General features: G+C 40.9%; 1 protein-coding gene across 15 annotated transcripts in view; it reads right to left on the bottom strand.

Moving 5' to 3' along the window:
- RASGRP1 (RAS guanyl releasing protein 1) overlaps positions 1 to 23860 on the bottom strand; it is an 81442-nt gene that overhangs the window by 36120 nt on the left and 21462 nt on the right. For 8 of the 15 annotated variants that reach the window (XR_002889791.3, XR_002889790.3, XM_024111164.3 and 5 more), the window contains 7 exons: positions 12642 to 12747; positions 10061 to 10120; positions 8339 to 8470; positions 7004 to 7157; positions 2181 to 2354; positions 1385 to 1501; positions 570 to 845 (listed from right to left, as the gene is read on the bottom strand). Coding sequence is in view for 13 of the 15 variants with exons in the window: in XM_024111164.3 (XP_023966932.1) it covers positions 570 to 845; positions 1385 to 1501; positions 2181 to 2354; positions 7004 to 7157; positions 8339 to 8470; positions 10061 to 10120; positions 12642 to 12747 (1019 nt within the window). In the remaining 2 variants the exon portion in view is untranslated. Of the gene's footprint in view, positions 1 to 569; positions 846 to 1384; positions 1502 to 2180; positions 2355 to 7003; positions 7158 to 8338; positions 8471 to 10060; positions 10781 to 12607; positions 12748 to 23860 lie in introns of those variants that run through there. The other 7 variants (XM_065593225.1, XM_065593224.1, XM_042857433.2 and 4 more) reach the window with 6 other exon arrangements.

Genomic DNA, 23860 nt, shown 5'->3' with positions numbered 1-23860 from the left:
GGCTACCCCCAATACATAAACACAAGCTAATTCCAGACAATCTTTGCTGGTACCATACAGCAGCTTCACAAAGTAAAGTAAAATAGTCCTCAGAACTGAGGTACCTTTATCCCAATAGCATCTTATGATGCCTCTCCCTTCTCATGTTGAAGCACACAGCAGCTACTATCAGTAACAGGCACAGCAAACCCCTCCAGCATACCTGGAGACTTTTATAAGACCTTCTATTTTTCCAGGTGTATCCGGGGAGTAAAGGCAGCTTTGCCCTAGTTAGTGCCTCCTTAGGGAAAGTGAGGCAGTGCTTGCTAATGTAGGAGAGCACAGACAAATGTCTTCATTCCTTCCTATAAAAATAACCCCAAGGCAGCTACCAAACAGCCTGTATTATCGACTACCTTTTCCTACAGCCCATGTCCTCACCGGGACTACTGTGTAACCCCTACTGTACCCTAAAAACCTTACTTTTTTCATATTAGCTGTAGAAAAGTATATATTTAGCTTTAAACACTTGAGAAATGCATGAAAATCAGTTCAAAATAGGCAGTGTTTCTGTGATCTTACAGACCTACCGTGAGCAGATGAACAAGATCCTTATTAGCTTCTAAGGGAGGTGCCATCTCCTGGAGTTGTATCAGTTCATTTATGTGGTTATACAGAGACTGTAGTTTATGCACATTAATTTTTTGGTCCTCTAAGTAATTTGGCATGGCCTCATAAAGGGAGATCAGGTCTTTCAAGTGGACCCCAAGGATTGGGATCTTAAAGTTAGTGCACTCATTGTAGGCACGTCGATAATTGTCATAGTTCCTATAAGATGAGAGCAGTTCTGTCATTTCATTAAACACCTAAAGAAAATAAACAAAGTAGTAAAATTAATCGCATTTTCTGTTTTCATGATTTTGTTCATGTGAACATATTTGTCTCTTCAGATGGTATAGAGACAGCCCATATTATTGTTTACTGACCTGTTTTTATCCTCCAGAAAGCCAAGCCAAGATTTACAAAACAAAACAAAATGAAGGTAACCCTAAAGGTCTAAATCTTCTGGCTTCAAATGAAACCTAGTTTACAACTGCTTACACAAATATTACTGCCGTTTAATAATATTTTAAAAAGCAATCCGCCAATATTTTCAGATTCTGAATCACTTAATCCCTCAGATTTTAGCTTCACAAATTAAGATTATTTTTAATTAGATATCCTTAAAAATACAGCATCAAGTCACCAACTCCCCATCTTCCCCCTCCCCCCACTTCCATCACCACGTATTTGGAATCTTTTAATCTGCAAATGGAATTTGGGGGGTGGGGGAGAGGGAATAAAAATTGTTTGCCTGATGGTATCTAAACTGTACGTTTATGATACCAAGGACAGTGATACTGACCTTGTTGACCTCATGAGGAACATAAGAGCTTGTTTCCTTGAGTCTGGAGATAGAGCTGTGACAGAGACCTCCTATCACTGCCATTAAAGTATTGAAATTCTGCAACTGGTGGAGCTTCTGTATTGACAAACAATATTAATTACTTAAGGTTTGAAGTTGTGAAATGTATACATCCAAACTATGCTTTCCTTTTTAGCTGGGGCCTAGATACCATTGGTTCTACAGAGTTCCTAACAATTTCCTTTCTAGCACATCATTCTTGGTTACCATTTTTAAACAATCTTACTCCATTTTTATACTCAAGCAGTGTTCTCATTTCTTGGGGTGGTGTGTGAGCTCTTCCTTTCTACAAAAAGCCTTTTTATTCTACGAGCAGAGAGCATCTCCAAAGGATGCCTCTCTTCAGTGCAAAGGTAAGATTTTAACAATATTCAGTGCTCCTGTTCAGGAGAATCTTGAGCATGTTCTCTTTATCACAGTAATTCACTAGCAAATAGGGTCTCTAAATGGTGACACCTCTGGAAGGTTAAGGAAAAGTCTTGAGTGGTTCAAAAGGAAGTCTAGCTGCTTTGGGCAAATGGGGTCTACAATATGGGTCTCAAGGGAGAGACCTACTGCAGTTGACAATAAGGTGATACTCGATCATTTGGTATAAAAACAGAGACCACTGCCAACTCTTCCTCCCAACTGATCCCACTGGAGAGTACAAGTAGTAGTGAAGGAGGAATAATTAAAGGGCTGACAGTTTCAAAGAAAGGACATATGTCAAAAACAAAAAGGTCAAAGTGAAACTGACCTGTGCAACATGAATAAACTTGATGAACACTTCAGCCCGAAGCTGTGGTGTTGGCCTACTGAGTACCATTAGTTGTACCCATTGGGAGATACCATTACAAAGAGCAATGGACCTTTCCATTGTTGGATTCTCCTTTACACAGCTGTTTACAATGTAATTCTGGTAATCTGAGAACTAAAAAACAAAAACAAAATTAAACTTCATCCAGACTTTGTATATTCCATGAAGCCTCCATGCAGATATAGATCTTCTTGCTAAATAAAATACAGTGACATGTTATGTATTTTATATCTATAGGGTGGAAATCATCCCCCATCCCTAAGCTCTGCTCAGCACAGGGAAGTAGAGGGGCTTCAGTCTGGGAGCCAGCTGACGCTCCCCAAATGACTTTATGCCACTGTGATATAGGTAACAAAGCTCCGTTCCACCATGCTCCCATCCTGTTCCCCCGGCATGCAATAATGCCAAAGATGAAAGGAGGACTGCTGGTGCAACAGGAAGCTATGCCTCTGACAACTTGACACGAGTTGAGATTTCCCTCACATAAGGGGAATTCTCTACTGGCCACCGCTGGCCAAAATATGTCCACTTCACTTTGCCTGAGTGGCATAAAGTGGCTGTGATGAACCAAAGAATCCAGTCCATAAGCTATACTATGACTGTTACATATTAATGAAATGGATTGGTGGTGGAATTCTCTCTCAATGCTTCTAATGTTTCACCTTCCTCTGCTGTGCTTGAAGGCAGACAAAGTGACAGGTATGTTGTTGTTTTTTTTTATTTAGAGCTGTTAGTAAGCAGCAAGCATCTTTTGAATTAGGATCTCTCAAAGGGAGGTTCTTGTGGGGTATGTAAGTGATCATAATTTAGAATTCCAGTGTCCAGCAACTTCTGACTTCTACTGTTAGTGAAAACAAATTGAGTTTTCTTCTATGCACCCATTCCAAAGGAAATTGACTGATGTGAATTAACTAAATATTACAGCCATCTTGTGGTCACTGCTCATGGTAACCATACAAAGATGCAGAAGCCCTGTCTGATGTAGAAGTTTTTAATTTACATTAACCTGCAATATGTGGCTGTGCATCTTGCCAAGGCCACTCATGTCTGAACCACGCACTCAAGTCAGTCTGAAGGAGGAAACAGGAGGTGTGTGAAAAGCATTCCCTGGGGTCCACCAGTCTTAGTTGCAGACCAGCAAGGGAACAAGGGTGGGGAGAGATACAGGGCCTTCAATCCTGCATTCCCAACTGGGATGGTCTAGAAGACTCAATCTGGCTTTGAGCCTTCTGACACAGAAGCTCCTAACCCTGGTCGGTAGGAGAGGCACATGTACTTGTCCCACCTTCAGCAACTTCATGGATTCACTTAATTCAGTGGTCCTTCAGAGAAGGTTATAGAGTGAGGTTAATGGCTCAATCTAGCCCTTGAGAAGTAGCTTAATTTTAGGGAAGATATAACTTTATCTCAAGGCACTGATTCTGATCTCACTTATGCTAGTGTAAATATTCCAATGAAGGAACAATTCCAATGAAGTCAACATAATTTCAGAATCAGGCTTGTGACTTCTTATTTTGCCAGGTAGCTTGCAACAATGTCTTATTTAATTTAACCACAATGGTCCAAAGTGTAAGGGAACACCTGCATTTGTTACAACAATCAAGAAAGAATGCTCATCTTTATCAAAGCACTTTGCTCATCAAGATCAAGGGAGATATCTGATTCCGTGTATTGAACCAATGTCCAGCCTTTGAATTTCCTTGATACTTCAGGATCATTTACTATGCAAGTATTTGATTCAGTGTTGTTTTTTTTCCCACAGTATTTGGAACAATCCAAACTGTGAAAAAAAAATTAGGCTCAGATCCACAGCCTATGCACCAATTCTGACTTATTAAATTTGATTTTATACCAAGTGGAAAATTAATTCCTCTAGTAAGCCTATAAAAACAGAAACTGGAAGAGATGGATCTGTAATAAAAAGTAGTAAATTGTCAGCTCGTAAGGCTGCTTTATGTTCCCTACAGCCTCCTTCTTGCTTTTGTTTTTTTACTAATACGAGCTATCAACGGTTCAAAATCCATGTAAAAAAAGTAGAGATGACATCTGACAACCTTGCTTTGTTCCTCTTGCTAAATTAAAAATGGAAGAAATATTAACAATAATAAGCAGAGTTGTCTGTGAGATTACAGACTGTTCACTGCCATTGTTTGAATTTTGGACCAAAGCCAGATTTGGCAGTAACATGGAACCCAAGCAGCCACTCTACGGAGCTGGATAATTTTTCAGGATTTAACTATATAATTATTGTCTTTGTATTGGTTTCAGTACAATCATTAATAAGTTTGATTAGATTATCTTGGTTACCAGAAGTTCTCCCTTCCGGAAAATGCCAGAAGACTTCCCTATAATGTTGGGCACATTTTTATATAATGTATTAGACAAGCTTTCAGAAGAATGTTGGTGTCTGAATTTATTATCAAGGTTATTTAACAAGATTGGAATGGAAAGTAATTTTGCACAGAGCAAATAAAGGTTAATTTCATTCAGAATAAACATACCTTTTCATCTCCAACTTGTGTTTTTACTAAGAACAAACACAGTTCATCTGCCCCAAACTGAACAAGATAAAGGCTGAATGAAACAACTGAAAACAGCATAGACTCATAGATGGCCATGTGAGAGATCTGAATTCAAAGGTCATTTTGTTCTTGCTCTAGCTTGCAGCATTGGAGCAATGATGTTTTCAGCTTAGAGCATTTGAATATCAGTAATTTATCAGCCCACCTTAGTATCTTTTTTAGATAATTATGGAGGGGGAATCTATTAACCATCCTGTTACAAGGTTGCATCCCACAACTAGTTAGGAAAAGAAGTGGAATTCAAATTGCAAAATTGTGGACCAGAATCTCTCAGACCTGATTTCTGAATACTTGGGTATTTTTTGTAAAATGGAAACCAGCCCAAGTCTTATAACACCATTAAGCTGAGTTCACCAGTACACTTTCCTAAAAAAAGTGTAATTCTGTGTAAGCATCTCCTGAAGTTCAAGTGGCTTAGCTATTTCGAGATTTAGGACCTACACAGGTTATCAGACCCTACGAATAAACACACGTGTTATCCCACCATTTTGTCATAATTCCATCAAACTCAAAAGCTCAGCTCTTAAAACCTGTGCTTTTTTCCCCCAATAGTAACATCTTGTTCACACTGGACATGCTCAGAGAATTAAACACAGGCATTAAGACATTTAGATGGAATGAGTAGAAATTAAAGCCAGACAAATTCAAATGAGAAATACAGTTGGTGTGTGTGTGAGTGTGAGAGAGAGAGAGCGAGAGAGATTGGGTGTGTGTGTCCTTTAAAAAAAAAAAAAAACAGCGAGGGAAATTAACCTTTGGAATAAACTGCCAAGAGAAGTGGTGGGTTCTCTCTCTCAATACCAAGACTGAATGCCTTTTTGGCAGATACGCTGAAGTCAGACAAGCTACTGGATCCAATACAGGAAATACTGGAGAAACATTAATGATTTGATGGTAACTGCTAGCCTTAGAATGAGTGACTGTATGAATAGTTACTCTCATGTTAGCATTACATCATCTAATTTGCATAGTCTCTCCCATAGCAGGGACAAGTATTAGGCTACCATAGTAGGGAGGCATTCTGCAAGGAGTTAAATAATCACATTGTTTAATGGATAAAGCACTTTCTTTTCCTAACCAAGGTCCCAGTGAACTAATTTTTTATCTCAGATTATCACTAGTAAAGTATGCAGGAACCTATGTTACACAGCTAAGTAACTGGCTGAGAACTATGAGGGAACCAAGACTCTGACTGTGCATCATACTTGTTATTCCCATTAATCATTAATTAATTAGCATCTGCACAGAGCTTTGAAAATGTTAAGCATTATATAAGCGTTAAGTATTATTACTGCCTACAGGTAGGACCCTATGCGTAAATGCGTGACTTCAGTCCCAAGGCTGTTAGATTTTAACATAACACATGAGGAGTCACGTACCTGGAGCTTAAAATAAAGTGCACTGATGCATGACTAGGAGAGATTTTTTTTGCAATCTGTTCAACATCCCTCTAACTGCAAAACTTACACTTCAGATTCTAGTGATACCATCCAAAAGATGAGTCTCTTTGTTCTTTTAGCTATGCATCTTATCTCAGCAGCTTTCATACCAGTATTGTACACATTTCCGGGGTGGGGAAAGGATCAGCTATACCCACAAACACACTGCCCTTCCTTGCTGCTTTGAACCTGCTGTGCACTCTTTTTTGGTTGACACACAAAGAATATCAAACCATACTGGCCTTTTCTTTAGTGTGACAAAGAAAAAAAGACAGTCAGGTACAGCCCCAATTGGCCTGTTTAAAACAAAGTGTTACTTCAATATTTAAGGGGTTTCAGGGCTCTCCGGGACCCCTTGTAAAGAAGTGCTGCAGCACCCCTCTGCTGTCATAGTGGGGTGAGTACCCCAGGGAGACAGAATCAGGCAGCTTAGCTCCTGCAATGCTTTGCTCTCCCCATTCTCCAGTCACCCCCCACCCCAACCCCCATGCCACTTGCATCAGCTTAAACACTGTTTTGAGTGAAAGGAGATAGCTTGTTCCTCAACCTCTCCTTCTTGACCCAACCTACTGTCTGAACATAAGGGGGTCAAAACTGTCTGCCCTCTCCACTGCTAGCTCCCCTGACCCAATACAAACACTTTTTGAAAAAACAAAGTAAGGATCAGGATGAAAGTGAGTCCAACCACATGCACAGAAAGTTAGTTGTTTTGTTTTGTTCTAGCCAAAAGCTGATCACTTACTGATATTCTTCGGAAGGACTTAAATTCAAGGTAGGTGAGGTGGTCTGATAGCTCTTCCGGCTCTAGATGATCAAAGAGAAGTGAGACTTTCCTTTTCTTACTGGTGTTGGGCTTTATCCGCTGTGTAAGCTTTCGGGACCAATCCCGGGAATTTCTTTTTATAAAAAATAGGAAAAGGTTTACACTAAAATGGAGGTTGATTTTTGCAGGAAAACTAATTTACATTTCCCCCAAAACATGATTTATTGCAGTTGAAAACGGATGAATGATTTGAATTGCAAAAGAACAATTTCTTTATATTCATTATGAATAATGGATATTATGACATATGCAGTGTAGTTGTAGCCATGTTGGTCCCAGGATATTAGAGAGACATGGTGAGTGAGGTAATATCTTTTACTGGAAGTTGGGCCAATAAAAGGTATTATGACAACAGTCCTGTCGAATGCTTTTAGCATGCATTTTTAAAGTACCCTTTAAATATAGTAAAATTACATTATGAAAAAGAATACAGCCATAGTGATATCTCCTCAGCATTGTTGTTCTTAACTCTCTCCAGTTTGCTGTATCCATTGGATCAAATCCCAGTCCCATTAAAGTCAATAGGATTCAGTGGCAACAGGATTTGGTCTGTCCGTTATGCCTTGTTATTGCCCCTTATTGTCTTCATGGGCAGCTCAACAGAATCTCATAAGGAAGCTTATACTCTATGGCCAGCTATAAATTGTGGGTCAAATTCTGCTGCCTGTTTCTCACTCTTATTTAAAAATAGGAAGAGTCTCTTCTCAGGAGAGAGCCACGTGAGATACAGCCCCTGTGCACTTTATTTTTCTAGGTGCTCTGGGATCAATTCTTGACCAGATAATAAGACCAGCAACAACACATAAAATAACATTAGGAATTAGACATAATGAAATGAATCCTATATTGTCTCCCTAGTGACCTGAATTTTGGCTTTTAAAAAGTCCACTGTTTTACATCATGTACACTCTGAGTAAAATGTGTTCTCCTTTCTCACTGCCCTTTCAAGGAATTAAGTCTTTCAAAATCTTTCTTCACTGTGTTCCTTAGAGTGAAGTTTACCCTGTGCAGAGGGTCGGCACAAGATCTCTGCAGCAATTAAGTTAAATTGAAGCCATATTTTGAGAGCTTTAATGGGACTTAAATTGTCACATGCTGGCCCACTGCACAGGGGTAAATCTTTTGCACATTGCTAATATCAGACATTTGGAAATATTCCTAATCGAGCTGTTGGAGATTGGTTACTATTATTTTAGGGAAGTGAGATGGCAATATTGTTTTGTTTTCCAAACATATTAAAACCTTGACACTCACATTTGAGTTGTGTCAATTAGGCGACAGTGTAACTCCTCACCATTAGCTCTCACCAATTTCTGAAATTCCTCCATGGTGTTAATTAGACTAGAATCCATTTTGAACATGATCCAGAACTCTGTTATCCAATACCTATTGTGAATGGAAAATAGAATAATAAAATAAAGAATTTTGCTGGTTATTTGTGTAACTGAAACACCAGTAATGCTGCAAGGCAAACATCTAGTCTGGTTTATAACTTCTATGCTCTTTTGGTCACTCAGATTTTAAATTTTGCTTCCCTTCTCCAAAGTACACTGTTCTATCCAAATAGAGAGTTTATAATGCAAGAATCAAACACTTGTATTGACACTACCAATTCTGTCTTATTGCTTTGTAATGACTGTGTATGTGACAAACTTCTACCTATCTGATCATCTCACCATAGTATCTACACATACATAAATATTAAATAACACAGTGAGTTGGCTCAGTGCTCAGACCTTTAAATATATTGGGCAGATCCTCAGCTTGTGTAAGTCAGCATAGCTCCACTGACTTCAATAAAGCTACACAGTTTTATACAAGCCAAGGATCTAGTCTATTACTTTTTCTTTATATGGTGCTTATCTGTACCACCAAATTCTACAACAAACTCCTTGTTTTTTTTAAATCAGTTAGTTTGACAGTGAAGTCAATGCCTGGTTTATTTTTCTTTATTATATATTGGGTGGGGGAGTGGAAACCCGCCACCCACAAATAAATAGAAATTGTTATGGGTGATACAGTTTAACTTGATATGTACAAGATATTTCCTGAGAAATAGTGCCTTGTACATGAGGTGGTCAGATTGCATGTATTAGGTCTCATCTTTCCATTCAGCTTATTTGGCTTGCAAGCCATGCACACCCAAAACCTGGGTTTGCTCTAATAAATGGGCATATGTACTCTCCTGTAGGTGTGTGCATTTGTGAATTTTACATGTGCACAATTTGAAAATGTATTCCATAATATCCTGTAAAATACTGAACCATTCTGCATTAATGAAGTACCCCTTTTTGAGGTAGTAAAATGGTCACTATTGAAAAGCCAACATTTGCCCGCATCTACCATTTATTTCCTGGTCTAAGTACTGATGAAAGCATTAGTGCTATGCAAAAATTGTTGGCAAATGATGACTCTTTAATAAAAACATTCTTTAACTAATATATCAACCATTAAATTAAATGTAATAGAAGGAAAAAAGGAAATAATTTCCTAGGGTAATACTGCAGTTGATTAAGTACAACTTCTTATTGAATGCAATCAGGAGTTGTGCTTCATATTGATATAGCCTAAGTATTCAACATTGCTTTATTTGAAAGAGAAAACTGTATGGTAACATAGGGCCCAATTCAACCAGTTGCTGATCACTCTCAACTTTCAGTGATGTCAATACAAGTTGAGGGCGCTCAGGCTTTTGGAGGCTCAGGGTCATAATTATCCACCCATAACATGTAGCTGAATTCATCCATTGATTTTAATGGATTTGCACCAAACCATTTGGGCCATTGTGCATAGATCTGTGCAAGTAAAACTTTAAGGAAGTCTATGGGAATATCATTCCTCTTTTGAATGCTAACTTAAGAAATGCATAGTCACTCTTATTTGTGGCACCACATGACCAGCTTGAACAGTAATTGCTAGCATGTAATTGTATCACTTATTTTATTTCACAGATACATTTATGCAAAAAATTCTTACCTTACAAAATAGCATATCTTTACACAAAGCCCAGATTTCTTTTCTAAAGCATCCAGATATGTAGAGAACTGTTAAGGAAAGCATGGCAGTTCATCCACGCAGGGCCGGCTCCAGCTTTTTTGCCACCCCAAGTGGCGAAGAAAAATAAATAAATAAAATAAAGCCGCGATTGGCGGCACTTCGGTGGCAACCCTATCGCACCGCTTCATTCTTCGGCGGCCAGTCCTTCACTCCGAGAGGGATTGAGGGACCTGACACCAAAGACCCGGACGTGCCACCCCTTTCCATTGGCCGCCCCAAGCACCTGCTTCCTGCACTGGTGCCTAGAGCCGGCCCTGCATCCACGATCTGAAACTTGACATGTTCAGTATTTCCTAGGGCCTGATACAATGCTCACTGATTGAAGCCAGTGGGAACTTTTCCATTGCCTTCCATGGACATTGGATCAGGTCTTTGTGCATGTTATTCTTCTGAAATCATTAGTGAAGGACAGATATAAATAGGACAGTTATAAATAACACTGACGTATTTCATCAAGTGCTGAGAGGTGTTAAGTAGTTAAATGAACCTTTGCTTTTTAGTTTGCTTCTTGGTAATTTGCTTCCCAATTTTCATTAGGACTTGTCCATTCATACAGCTTGTTAACATATGAAACAAAAGGTTATAAGCAAAAGGTTATAGAATAGTACTAAATTCATCAAGGACCATTTTTATGGAGAACTGCCTGTTAACTGTTGTGATTTACCAGAGATAATGCTGGAGAGAAATATTTTTGAACTGTGAAATATATATTAACTGCAAAGAGAACATTTATTTTTATTCTATAAATGGTAATTTACATATATGGACGATCAGTTCAGGAAAAATATATTATGGGCATTATGAATATTTTTCTCCTGCAGAGAGAGAAAATGCATCTCTGTATGAAGTATTGTGCACCTATTTAAAGAAGATAATGTACAGACTGTCGGAGGGTCAGATTAATCTAAATGTGACCCAAATCTACTGCAAATTGACCAGAGCTGGTCATGTAATTTTGAGGGATGAAGAGTGGTGGAGCTGGAAATTTGAAGGCAACTTCAAAAACCTCAAAGCCCAGATTAGCTGATCCATTCAGATCTGCTTTAGTCCACCACTGGCTTTGCAAATACTTATATCTGGCTGGAAAGTCTGAGTGTGTGGAATTTAAAAATTGACAAATGAATTACTTCCCTGACTGCAGAAAACCCTAGTTCCATAGGGAAGATGTAAACAATTATTTTGTTCCATTATAAAAAAAAATGATCAGAAAGGAGTGGGGGCTGTCAGCAACAGCTTGAAGAGAATTTGAACCGAACTCCTATTTATTGAGGATTGAGGGCTCTAGAATTGATCACATGGTATATTTGGGTTGGTGTGGAATCAAGTCCCCTTTGTTTCTACTATTGTAGAGCAAAATCCCCACACTTTAATATCTAATTTATCTATATTCTTTACAGGTGATGGACCTAATTTTGCCTTCATTTACAAAGGTGCTACTCCAGTTGTAGTTATTATTGATTGAAAACAGGATTCTTTTCTTGACCCTGGGAAGCAAGTTACCTCTGTAAGTCAGCTATTTGTTTGGTTTACACTGTAAATGGGAGTGTCTCAATGTAAGTGAGAATTGAGCCCCATATCTTGTTATTTCTGAGGAAATGCAGGACCCTAAATTAAATGCCACTTATTCTACACTCTAAAAAGTAACTGCTTGATATCTTGGATGCTGCATAGTGTGGGTATCTAGGGAAGTCTGACTACTGTCATGGCAGGTCTGTTTTGCACAGCTATACTAATTGGAAACCAATAAAAATTAGAGTTGTGGGGGGAAGTACTAACTAAAACAAGTTGTACCAAGTAAATGCCTGTCTCAGAGGTGCTTGGTGTCTCTCAGGATTGGTCCCTAATTATGTTATGATTCATTAATTATGAACAAACATTCAGTAAAGCTAATAGAGTTAGGCAGTATCTTCCACAGCTATGAATCCTCTAGATAAGAGAGAGCAGTTATGCCCATATTCATGCTCTTAGCATCTTTTTTATGAGCATCTGATGAGCCACAAACTAATTTTGTGAAAATATATTTTCACAAAACATTGAGGCCCCAAAATACGATAATTAGTCTGGGGATTGTTTTAAAATTTACCCACTTCAATTTTTGGAACATTTTAACTTTTATTTGCATGGAGAAGGTAATCCAAGACTTAGTGCATATCTTTCGATGATTATCTGACATAGACTAGGCTAGCATAATATGAAAATTTTTCTGTACATAAATAATTACAAACACTGGGTCTGAGATTGCAATTGCCATGTAATTTTCTGGAAAGCCTTCTCCATATATCTACTACCCTAGATCACTGATAACATCTTCCCAGGTTTGTTTTAAAATATGAAGACTTTTCTTAAGCACTAAATTTAGCCTTTCAGTCATCATGAGATGCAGAGGTGAATGCACCAATTTATTAATATTGACCTGTAGGTTGTATACACTTACCATTCTGTCAATGTATTTCTGTATTACCTTACCTTAATAACTACGGGTAAGCATTATAAAGGATATAGATCAATTAGTTTTCGGAGCACATCCTCAGAGGGGATGATAACTCTGTGCATGGTCAGTGTTATCTGTAGCAGCTGGTTGTTTTGATATAGGTTTCCCTCTGAATCTGAAAAGTGAGGTGAAGCATTCTTGTCAGGAACATAATAAGACTTGTCATACAAGAGAACAGGGTTTTTTTCAGCTTTCCTGTTCTGATCAGGCCCATTCACCTAAGCAATATCAGAGACAGTAGCTACTCTGTTGCATCAGTGAGATGAGATTATTTTGCAAGCAGAGATGCACAGAAACAATTTGTACTTGCATAGAATATTTCATCCAAGGATTTGGAAACCATTTACAAAGATTAGTTCAACCTCAAAACATCCTGCAAAGATACACAAGCATAATGGCCCCAATCCAGCAAAGCACTTAAACATATGTATAATTTTAAGCAAGTGAGTATAACCATTGAAACAAATTGATAAACTGAGGTGGAGAGGTTAGGTGAGGTGACTTATCAAAATCAAACAGTGAATCAGTAGCAAAACTGGATGTAGGTCCCAACAGGCAGATTTTTAAAAGGGCACATGCAGTTTTTTGCACCCCTAACTTGCATGCCCAAGACCCTAGTGTACATAGAGAAGTCAGGATTTACACTTGCACACAACTATGCATGCACAATCCTAATAAGAGTGTGTATATCAGGAGATTTTGCATGTGCAGAAATCCAGCTATGTGCCCACTTAAGAAACAAAAAGAAAAAAAAAAATCTAGCCCCACAAGTTCTCTTACTAGTACAGTGAATGTAATGGATAAAGTATTAGTTTTTATATACAAATTTGTGTTTCTCATATCTATACTTGGGAAGAATCCAGGACATCAAGTATTTCAGACACGTTTAAATTAACATTACTGTAAATTTGTTACATAAATGCAAATATAATTACACAGTATTTTATAAATATTCAAAGGTATTTTATACCAACTCTGGAGAGAGAGGCTTCTCCTCTTCTTCTTCAACGCTTAGCCAGACAACCGGCCGTAGCAATCGTTGGCCATTTGATCTGTTCCTGTGCAACCACAAAGGCTTGATGACCTGAGAGTACAACATCGGAACAGACTTGGTGAACCCATGTAATAGGGGGTCTGCCTCTGAGCCACCTCCACCCCTTGGTTGGTGGAATTTTATCCCAAATGTTACAAACCACCTGGAGAACGACGTTTGCTGGAATGTCTTGTGGCATCCTTGCGACATGTCTGAAAAGCACAAGGCGCTGCCTGCAGACAATGGCCCCAGTAGTCTGTAGACCCAAACGACCATGGACATCTGTATTACAGATGAAGTCATTCCACTTTATTCCCAATATACTAAGTTGACATTTTGTGTGGAAAGCCTCCAGCTTTGTCCAATCTGTGTGGTGTAGTGTCCATGTTTTGCAGCCGTATAACAGTATGGGAAGGATACAGTTTGAATAAATCCTGAACTTGGTTGTCATACTAAGATGTTGATTCCATATCCGTTTTAAACAGCCCATGGCAGATGCTGTGATGCCAATCCGATAAAGACCCTCCGTGTGAGAATTGGAGGAGTTGGTAAGTATAGAACCCAGATAGCAAAAGCTGGAAACTGATTTGATGGTTTCGTTGTTCAAGGAGATTGGAGTCATGGGTGGACCAGGTTCTAAATGTTGCAGTTTTATCTTTGACCCATGAAACACTGAGACCAATCTTAGCTGACTCCTCCTCCATATGCTGGAGTGCCTCACAAAACCTGTTGGGACTCTGTATTAAAAGAACAACGTCATCAGTGTAGTCAAGATCTGTGAGTGAGAGATCACCGATCTCAATGCCTGTGGACCTGATGGAATGCTGCATTACGAAATCCATTGCCCGACAAAAGAGTGCAGGGGCCAGAACGCAGCCCTGCCTAACATCAGATACTGATTTAAAAGGCACTGACAACCGGTTCCCCAGACAAACACGGGCAGTGGTTCCATTATGCAGTTCTCTAATCAAGTCCAGCAGAGTGGTAGGGACACCTACGCCCTTTAAGGCCTTCCATAACGTGACACAGTCTACTGAATCAAAAATGCACCCTTAAGATCAACATACGCTACATGCAGGGGCTTTCTGAACTCACAATGTATCTCTGACAACAAGCCAAGGGCCAAAATGGCATCTAATGTGGACCTTTTCCTTGTAAAGCCTGACTGTTGGGGATGATGCTTCCGGTGTAGCAAAGGCTCCAGGCATGCCAGCAAAACATGCGCAAACACCTTCCTTGGAACGGAGAGCAAGGTGATCGGCCTGTAGCTCTTACATTCACTGCACGGTCCCTTGCCCTTATAGAGTGAGATCAAAATACTGTCCTTCCAGGCGGCTGGCAGGGTTCCACACCAGACGAAAGATGGCCAGAAGTGATTCTGCTGCAGGATCGATAGCAAATTATAGCAGCTCTGAGGGATTGCCATCGGCACCGGCTGTGCGTCCGTTTTTTCAGTTTAGAGATGGCACACTTCACTTCATCTAATGTTGGTGCATCAGTACAAATGTCTGGATCCAGAACCGCAGTGACTGCCCGACCATCCAGCTCTGAATAAGCGCAGCTGGAGGATGGTTCAGGACACTATGATAATGTTCCACACAGCGTGAGAGAATGTCATCATCCAATTTGCATGGATGGCCTTGGCTGTCATTCAGGATGCCATTTGTAGGGACTACCTCTTGACCACTGAGGTTGCGAATGGCACGGAATACTAGCTTCAAGTCGCCCCTGCCTAAGCCACATTCAACATCATCCGCCACTTGGTTAATAATATGCCTCGTGATCGTGGAGTGCCAGGGTGTTAAATTTTCGCTTCAGCTGATTACGAGTGCCCTTATCACCATGCTGGCAGGCTGTGGCCTTCAATTTAATTATCTGGAAGACCTCCTCCGATAGCCAGAGTCGGCGTGCTGGATGCCTATAGCCAATCGTCTGCTCAGCAGATTAGTTGGGGGTAGAAGTGAACAGGGACCAGGCAACCTCCACGTCGTCTGGCAAATTAGCTAGAGCCGAGAATCTGTTGCTGACGTCAAACAAAACCTGTTGGCTAAAGCTGGCACACAAAGTGAGTCGATGTCAAACTTCTTCATCATCACAGAGGGCTTACCTACTCGTTGGAACATCAACACCATACGGGCAACCACTAGATGGTGGAGAGGTTGGTTGGTTCAAATAGAAATTGGATTGATTTGTGATTTGAAAATAAAATGTAACCTGTTTGAGTGCTTTTAAATATATTCTCCTCTGAGAGCCTGCATTTATGTTAATAGTTGAGAAGAACAGCTGAAAACTAAAATAGCATAAAAATATTCTTGAAACAATGCTTAATGAGAAGGCAAAATGGAAACAGTAGGCAAAACTCAAGAAATGCAGCATACGTAGCTGCATATATTATTAGAGGAAAAACATTTTCAAGTTACAGATCACCCCATGGAAGTGTTGTCAAGGTTAATCCACCTAAAAAACAATATAGGGAAGCTGTCAGGTAAGGGTTTTGGTGCTATCAGAAGGTCCCAACCGGAGAAGGTGGACTCCAGATCTGAAATCTCTCCTGCCGATCCGTAAGTCTTTGCCTAAAGATACAAACTCAGCCTCTTTCTCCTGTGTCTGAGTTGTACATCAAAAGCTAGGAGAAGCTGGGTCACTTTTAAGTCAATAGTTAGTAAATTTCTTCAGCCTTGATGCCTCAGCTCACTCACTTTAATTATGATTTCTGTATTATGGCTCTCCCTGTGCTAAATACAGGATGTCTAGCAGACAAAAGAAGATACAGATCTACCATCATTTCATAGCCAGTTTTTATGGACTCTGGAAACATCCTAGAACTTCTCCCTAACCCATCCAAGTCAATTTAGGGTCCTTATAACCTTGTGAGATTTTGAAACATGTCCCACTTCTTGAATGTATTTACACTGCTTACTTTGGTTGCTGGCTGTGAGGGGTGTTCACCACACACAACCCAGGAAGGTGGGTAAGGTAGCTCAGAAGGGGCTAATTAACCTAGTAGGCTACACCTGGAGGGAGACTAAGGCCTTGGCTACACTGGCAATTCACAGCGCTGCACTTGCTGCGCTCAGGGGTGTGAAAAAACACCCCCCCGAGCGCAGCAAGTGCAGCACTGTAAAGCGCCAGTGTAATCAGCGCCTGCAGCGCTGCACGCTCCCTCGCAGCGCTGCAAGCTACTCCCCTCGGAGAGGTGGAGTACTTGCAGCACTGCGAGAAAGCTCTCGCAGCACTGGCGGTGCGACTACACTCGCGCTTCACAGCACTGCCGCGGCAGCGCTGTGAATCCGCAAGTGTAGCCAAGGCCTTAGGCTTGACTAACAAGCATTAATTGAAGATGGAGCCCATTTGGGCAGGAGTAGGCAGGGCTTGTATAAAGCCAGGAAGAGAGAACAGAAGGGGGCTACAGCGTGGAAGTTTGCAGTCACTTTCTAAGTATAGGGGGGAGAGAAGAAGAAAACCTTTTGGGGGAGCAGAAGCCCTGGGATCCTGACCCCTGAGGAAGCTGGAGAAAAAAGCCTGTGGAGGGCAGAGCAGGAAGGAGAGTGGGAAGACTTGCCTGGAATGGCATCTGGAAAGCTACTCTGGAGAGACTTCCTTACCCTAGAAGGGGAAAAACTGTATAGTGATCTGGTTGATGGGCCAAGCAACACAGACAAAGCACTGCAATTCCTAGAAAGCAAGAGGGGCCACAGCATGAGTGAGCAAAGGAAGGGGATGTCAGACTGGGCAGAGCTAATTCCCAGAAGCAGGCACAAGGGGTGCCCCAATGGTCAGTAACCCCCGTTATGCTGGCTCTGACAAATGGTTGTGTGTTTTGTTTCTTGTACCATTTTTGGACTTACACTGTCCAAATTGTTTAGACGGTAGTTCCCTCTTCAACATCTGTTTGACTAAATCTTGTTTTAGAATTAATAGCAGTCTTCATTTTTAATGATGCACTAACTTTCTGGATCATTTGTAACTTTTAGTTGTTTCCTCAACCCATCAGCCCTTTTATAAGCAATCAAGCTAAATCTGGTCAAACTGAACTAATTTACATCCCTGTAATCTGAAATATTTTGGCTGCACTCCATTAAACTCTTTCATACATATCTTCCTTTAATAGTTTCACACAGTTTCAGGTACACAAATATCTCCGCTATATTGTTCTCCACTGGCACTGGGCTAGTCTGCCTAAGGACAGGCCTAGTTTATGGATCACATATCTTAATCTATAAGAGACCAATTCTGGCTTCAGTGACATGGGTGGAAATCTATAGGCCTTGCACTCATGTAAGGCAGAATTGGGCCCTGTCTCTATGTAAAGAGCATTTAAGCAGCAAAAAAACCCCACCATAATATGGATGCATATAGTTGTGCAAAAGAAACCCATACTGTGGCTTTAGAGTGACTGTTGTATATTTCGCACAGAAACACTTTGGTCTTAATAGCTTACTTTCTTTAAAGGATTAAGTGTGTGAACAAAAGCATCTTGATGAGCAAAAATTCTTAGTCCATATCCTGGCAGGATAATGTGGACAGAAAGGGGGCTTGAGCAGCCAGCTGAGGATTCCCCTTATTAGGAGAACCCCTCGGTGGCATAAATCTGAGAGTTTGATTTATACCATCCGTTCCTGCTCCTCCTGGTGCACAGAGAGTCCTGAGTACTGAAGAGACAGGAGGACGTGTGACTGGAGCATGCTGCATTCTGGCAACTCTGGGCCAATAGAACAGGGCCCCTAGGGTACACTGATCAGAGCAGCCCTGAGGATGAGCTAACTTGAACAAGAGGCTGAGCCAGCTCCATTTCCCCCAGGATAAAGGAAGGCAGCAGAAAGCATGGAAATGTACTTTCTCTTTAGAGATTTTCATCTCTGAATATTTTGACAGGTTCAAGAGGAAAAACCTTAGCAGACAGCTTTTGAAAAGAATTTTGTGTGTGCTTCTTAACAAGCCTGCCAACAGCACATCCTTGTTAGATGGGCTGTGAGAGTGTGCAGGTGCACTCACCACTACCGAGAAGTAGTGAATATTCTGGCAGGCAGATAAATGAATGGAGACCACTCTGAATTGCCCATAACATATAGGGGGAAATGCGGTGGACATAATATACCTAGACCTCAGCAAGGCTTTTGACATAGTCCCACATGACATTCTGATAAGTAAGCTGGAGAAATGCAGGTTTGGTGGAACTACCATTAAGTGGATACATAACTGGTTAAACAACCACAAAGAGTAACTATTAATGGAATGATGTCAGATTGGAGGGAGGTCTCAAGTGGGGTTCCACAGGGATCTGTTCTTGGCCCGGTGTTCCACATCTTTATTAATTACCTGGATGTAAGTATAGAGAGCATACTGATCAAATTTTCAGATGAGACAAAGCTGGGGGTGAGGGGTTGCCAAGACTTTGGAGGATAGAGCTAAAATTCAGAGGGATCTTGATAAATTGGAGAACTGGACTATAGACAACAAAATGAAATTCAACAAAGACAAATGTAACGCACTTAGAGATGAAAAACCAAATGCACAAATACAGAATGGGGGGTAACCGGCTTGGCAGCAGCACTGCTGAGAAGGATATGGGAGTTGTGGTGGATCACAGCCTCAACATGAGTCAGCAATGTGATACTGTTGCAAAAAAAAGCAAATACAATTTTAGGCCTAGTCTTCACTTACCGGCTGGTCCGGCGGCACGCCATCGATGTTCTGTGATCGATTTATCGCGTCTGGTTAAGATGCGATAAATCGATCCCGGATCGATCCCGGAAGTGCTCACCGTCGGCGCCGGTACTCCAGCTCGCCGAGAGGAGTACGCGGCGTCGACGGGGGGAGACTTCCTGCCACGTCTGGACCGCGGTAAGTCCGGACTAAGGTACTTCGAATTCAGCTACGTTATTAACGTAGCTGAATTTGCGTACCTTAGTCCGAAGTCCGGACTAAGTGGGGACCAGGCCTTAGTGTGGCACCCTTTGCATTCAAAATGCCTCCAGCAGCACAACAACTCCCCCCCCCCCCCCCCCGTTCTTGTACTCAGAGGCACAAATCATAATCACCTGTGGCTTAAAAAATGGATGGAGATGCTGGAGGAGTGCTTAACAATTTCCATTTAGGGCCCCAGTCCAGGAAAGCACTTAAGTACTCATTTAAAGCCAATGGGACTAGTGCTTTGCAGAACTGGGGCCTTATGGACATAAGTGCCAGCTTTTGAAAAGTCCTCAGCACATCCCATGTGAGTGCTATTAAATGTCTAGTTGAATGCTTTGAGGATATTTCCTCTATCTGTATTTCTAAACACACAATCCACTGAGCTTGTTACAATGATCACTTTCAAGGGCAGCCCTAGGCCTGAACAAAGTACATGGACATGCAGACCCTGTACCACTCACTTTATTAGCACCTCCTCTCTACAGGTACTGAAGCCTTCTCCCACCCCATGATCCATTGTCACCCTCACCACACACACAGGCACACCACACACACAGGCACACCACATGCACCTTGGAAGGCAACTGCAGGGCTGGCTTTCTTAGTTGCCAAAACCCGCTCTGCTCCTTCCTTTTACCAGTAGCCGCTGAAAGTGTTCAGATCCTCTTTGTTGAAGTCTCAATTACAAGCATCTCTGAACTGGCCAGTTGTCAAATCCAACCCCCAGAACTGTCACATGCCAGTTTGGAGCTCTTATTCTATGGACTGCTTTGTAAAACATCCTCTGGATCACCTCGTTACTCAGACTTCAAAGCCCCCACTACAATGGTCTCAAAGTATTTAATTCTGTGGACCAATATGATAACCTCCACAGTCTAAGAACTGTGCTCAGGTGTTTAGCACCTCAGGAAACAAGGGCACTTTTATTTAGGAGTGTAACTATGGATTTAGCTGCTTAATGTTTGGTACCTATTTGGAAAGCCGGTCCATGGTCAATACTGTGATTAGAAAAGGAACTACTAAAATATAACCTAATGAAAGGAAATTACATAAACTTAAGTAAACTATCTTCATGAAACGTATGGAGCCGGTGAGTGGCACCTTCTTGAATCAATCCCTGTTGTAAGAGAGTTTGCATGTTTCCACATGCACTTGAACCATGAGCAGTTTATTTTTACATTTATAAGTTGAAAGCTTCTTGAGACTCATTTTCATTTCCGCTTGTATACCTGTTACTAACCACACACCCTGCTGAGCAAAACCACTGAGTGAATACTAAATAAATTGGAATGGGTGCGTGTCAGTGTTATATCATTTTACATTAGGAAAGTGCTGCAAAGTAGTGTACAAGTGTTAGTTTTGTTTTACTGCATTTGTTAAAAAAACCCAAAACAACCTATGTGCTTTCATTCCTTTTTTCTGTAAAATACTTATGCTATGTAGATGTAGGAATTTTTCAACCAGTACGCATGCTACTCAAATAGGCAGATAAAATAGGACATCCCAATCCATCAGCCACTATTTAAAAAAAAAAAAATACAGTCACCAGTAACTAGGAGAACATCTGAAACAGAAATGCCTTTCACCATGTTCTGAAGGCAACCACAGCTTGGCTCTGAGGGGCTCTCAGAAGGAGTATGTTCCACAGTCAGGATCCCTCTACCACGGCCTGGCAGCCAATTCACAAGAGTCCAACCCTAGGGGGACAGCAAGAGTGCCCCAGATTAACTGAAATCTTGTAGCAAGGGAACGCCTAGAGGTCATATTTGGGGCTGGATATTTCATAACCAACGTCTGTATCTACAGGGGTTCCTATTTATCACTGTGGTATCTAAACTGTACTCTGAAGTGAATCAGAAGCCAATGCAGGCATGGAGCACTGATATCACATGATCACAGTAACCAAACCTCTAAGAAGTTGAGTAACTTTTCTCAAGTACCTGAAGTCTCCTAGTAGTTCTCAAAAGGTAGCACCCTAGAGAACACATTGCAGTAACTATGCCAAAATCATAGGTAGCTGCATTGAGGTCCACCTCACTTGATGCTGCAGTCAATCACTACTTAGAACTCCTAGGAATAGCAGCCTTCAAAGTGCTATTTGTGATGACTTAAATAGCCACCTCCCAATAGTGGGAGACACCCATATAATCATAGGAGCATAGTGTTACAAATGTTGACCCCAGGAGATAATTAAAGCAGCATACCTCCATAGCACAGGTGGCAGAATCAAAGTACTCAAAAGCCCATATCAAAGACCTTAAGGAAACATGTACAAGTGTACAAAATAAATATGAAGGCTTATCCGGGAGCTCAGAAAACTGTTACCATCCTACTCGTGCCAACTGTACTGCACCTCTGGCTCCAGCTGGCAGCAGATGCAGGACTAAAAGAGAACCTTAGGAACACTAGAAACAACCCAAGTTGGAAGGAGCTCTGTCATGAGTTCTATGGTGCTCTGCAAAAGGTACTACTCATTTATGTCCTCTTCAATTGCAAACACCACAGATAGCATGGCAGGCCCTCATGTTGTCTCATCAGTTTTAAATCAATCTCAGCTAAAACCTCCCCATTCTCTCTGTCGCTATGCAATGTGCGGCACCTCCAGAAACTGTAAGGGAACCCTAATGGTTCTGGTGGTTTTTAGCTTAAAAATAAAAATATTTACCCCCTTCTCAAACTCAAAAACTGCCCCTTGCAACAAGTTGGTAAAGTCCTAATGAAGAAGCAGGAAGATGAGTGTAGAGTAGTTAGCGCCCCCGGCAGTCAAGTCGCTATTTGAGGTATATGATCACTTCTGTCTTCAGGCCTCTTGCTCATCACACACATTTATGCCTCAGTGGTCATGCTTGGTAGACAGACATTTTACATTACGAAAATTGTGCAAATTACCTCCCCCATTGTGTTCTGAATATTCAGTGACTTCCCAGACAGAAAATGCTTTTGTCCCCTCCTCTGTGTATTCTTCTGTGGTTTGAATTCTCATTTGCTAAATATATTAAAGCAGGTTATTACCTTGGTCTGCTCTTCAAGACCTCTATACAGCCTCCCACTCTCTTGGAAATTCCTAAATAGAACCCTGCAGTTACACGTATGCTATCTCGTGCAAACCGTCATACTGATACTTTATATGTAAATTATGGCTACATTAATGTCAACTGAGATGTGAAACTATTTCTGGAAGCTTTTCTCTAGATACCTTTCACTTTCTTTCATATACTATTCTTCATTTTGTTTTGCTTATTGAAAAAGAAATGGATAAAAGCATTTTGTTGAGCTTCATTTACAGCAGCTCCCCAAGAACTTGACCAAAATCTAATTCCTGAAGCTGTACTTGTGTCTTTCCACAGACTGGCCTACGTCCTTAGAGTCTTGAGCTGGTTATTGCTCCATCTTTCATACAGCAGATTTACCCACATTGCCTATTGCTGCAGTTGTGATGCTTTAAATTAGCAACCATCCCAACTGTGACTATCTAATGGCAGATATGGTCACTGAGACCCAGATCCTCAAAGGAATTTAAGTGCCTATCTCCCATTAATTTCAATGGGAGTTAGGCACCTGAATAACTTTTGAGGATTTGGGCCTAAGTTGCTGATTGCCTAATGGATCCAGACTAGGTCATGATCAAGCTGGGTAGAGCAAGTCACCATCTCTTGCTCATCATTTTATGGCAGCCTTTATATTAATAGACAGGGGAAGGGGGGGCATGCAAACTAAATTCAGGTGATTCCCTTTCAGCAGTAGACCATCATTTGTTTTCTCTACTATTTGAGCTTCAGACAAGATGCACCACTCGTTTATCAAGCCTCTTAAAGTTTTTTTAAAAGGGGGGGATTCTCTCTCTCTTGGGAAGAGGCAGAAGATAGAATGTTGCAGCAGTTCTGTTTACATTACAATTACATTCATATTGGGGATACCCAATCATACGACAATCATGCTATAACATTCCTGGGTTTTGTTTGAATAGAGGGACCAAACCATGTTCAGGGAACTATCCTATAGACTGCACTAAAAAGGTCTGGCCTGTAACATGATTATTGGCCCTGTCAACGCAGGAAAAAAATCAGTCCATGCTGAAAGATGGCTAAGGCCCATACACAGTAGTAACCTTTGTGTAGTTAGGAACTTAGGGAAGAGAAGTTAAGTACCATTCATGCTCCATTTGTATCAGACACATGAGGCATATATCTCTCCATCTCATGCACAAACAGGGCTTGATCCAACTCCCATTGAAGCTAATGGAAAGGAATCCACAAAGAGGAGAGACTATAAAATTAAATGA

Source organism: Chrysemys picta, chromosome 4, assembly GCF_011386835.1.
Source record: "Chrysemys picta bellii isolate R12L10 chromosome 4, ASM1138683v2, whole genome shotgun sequence".
In the NCBI taxonomy this organism is placed as follows: Eukaryota; Metazoa; Chordata; order Testudines; family Emydidae; genus Chrysemys; species Chrysemys picta.
This window is presented reverse-complemented; position numbering and strand designations above follow the sequence as displayed.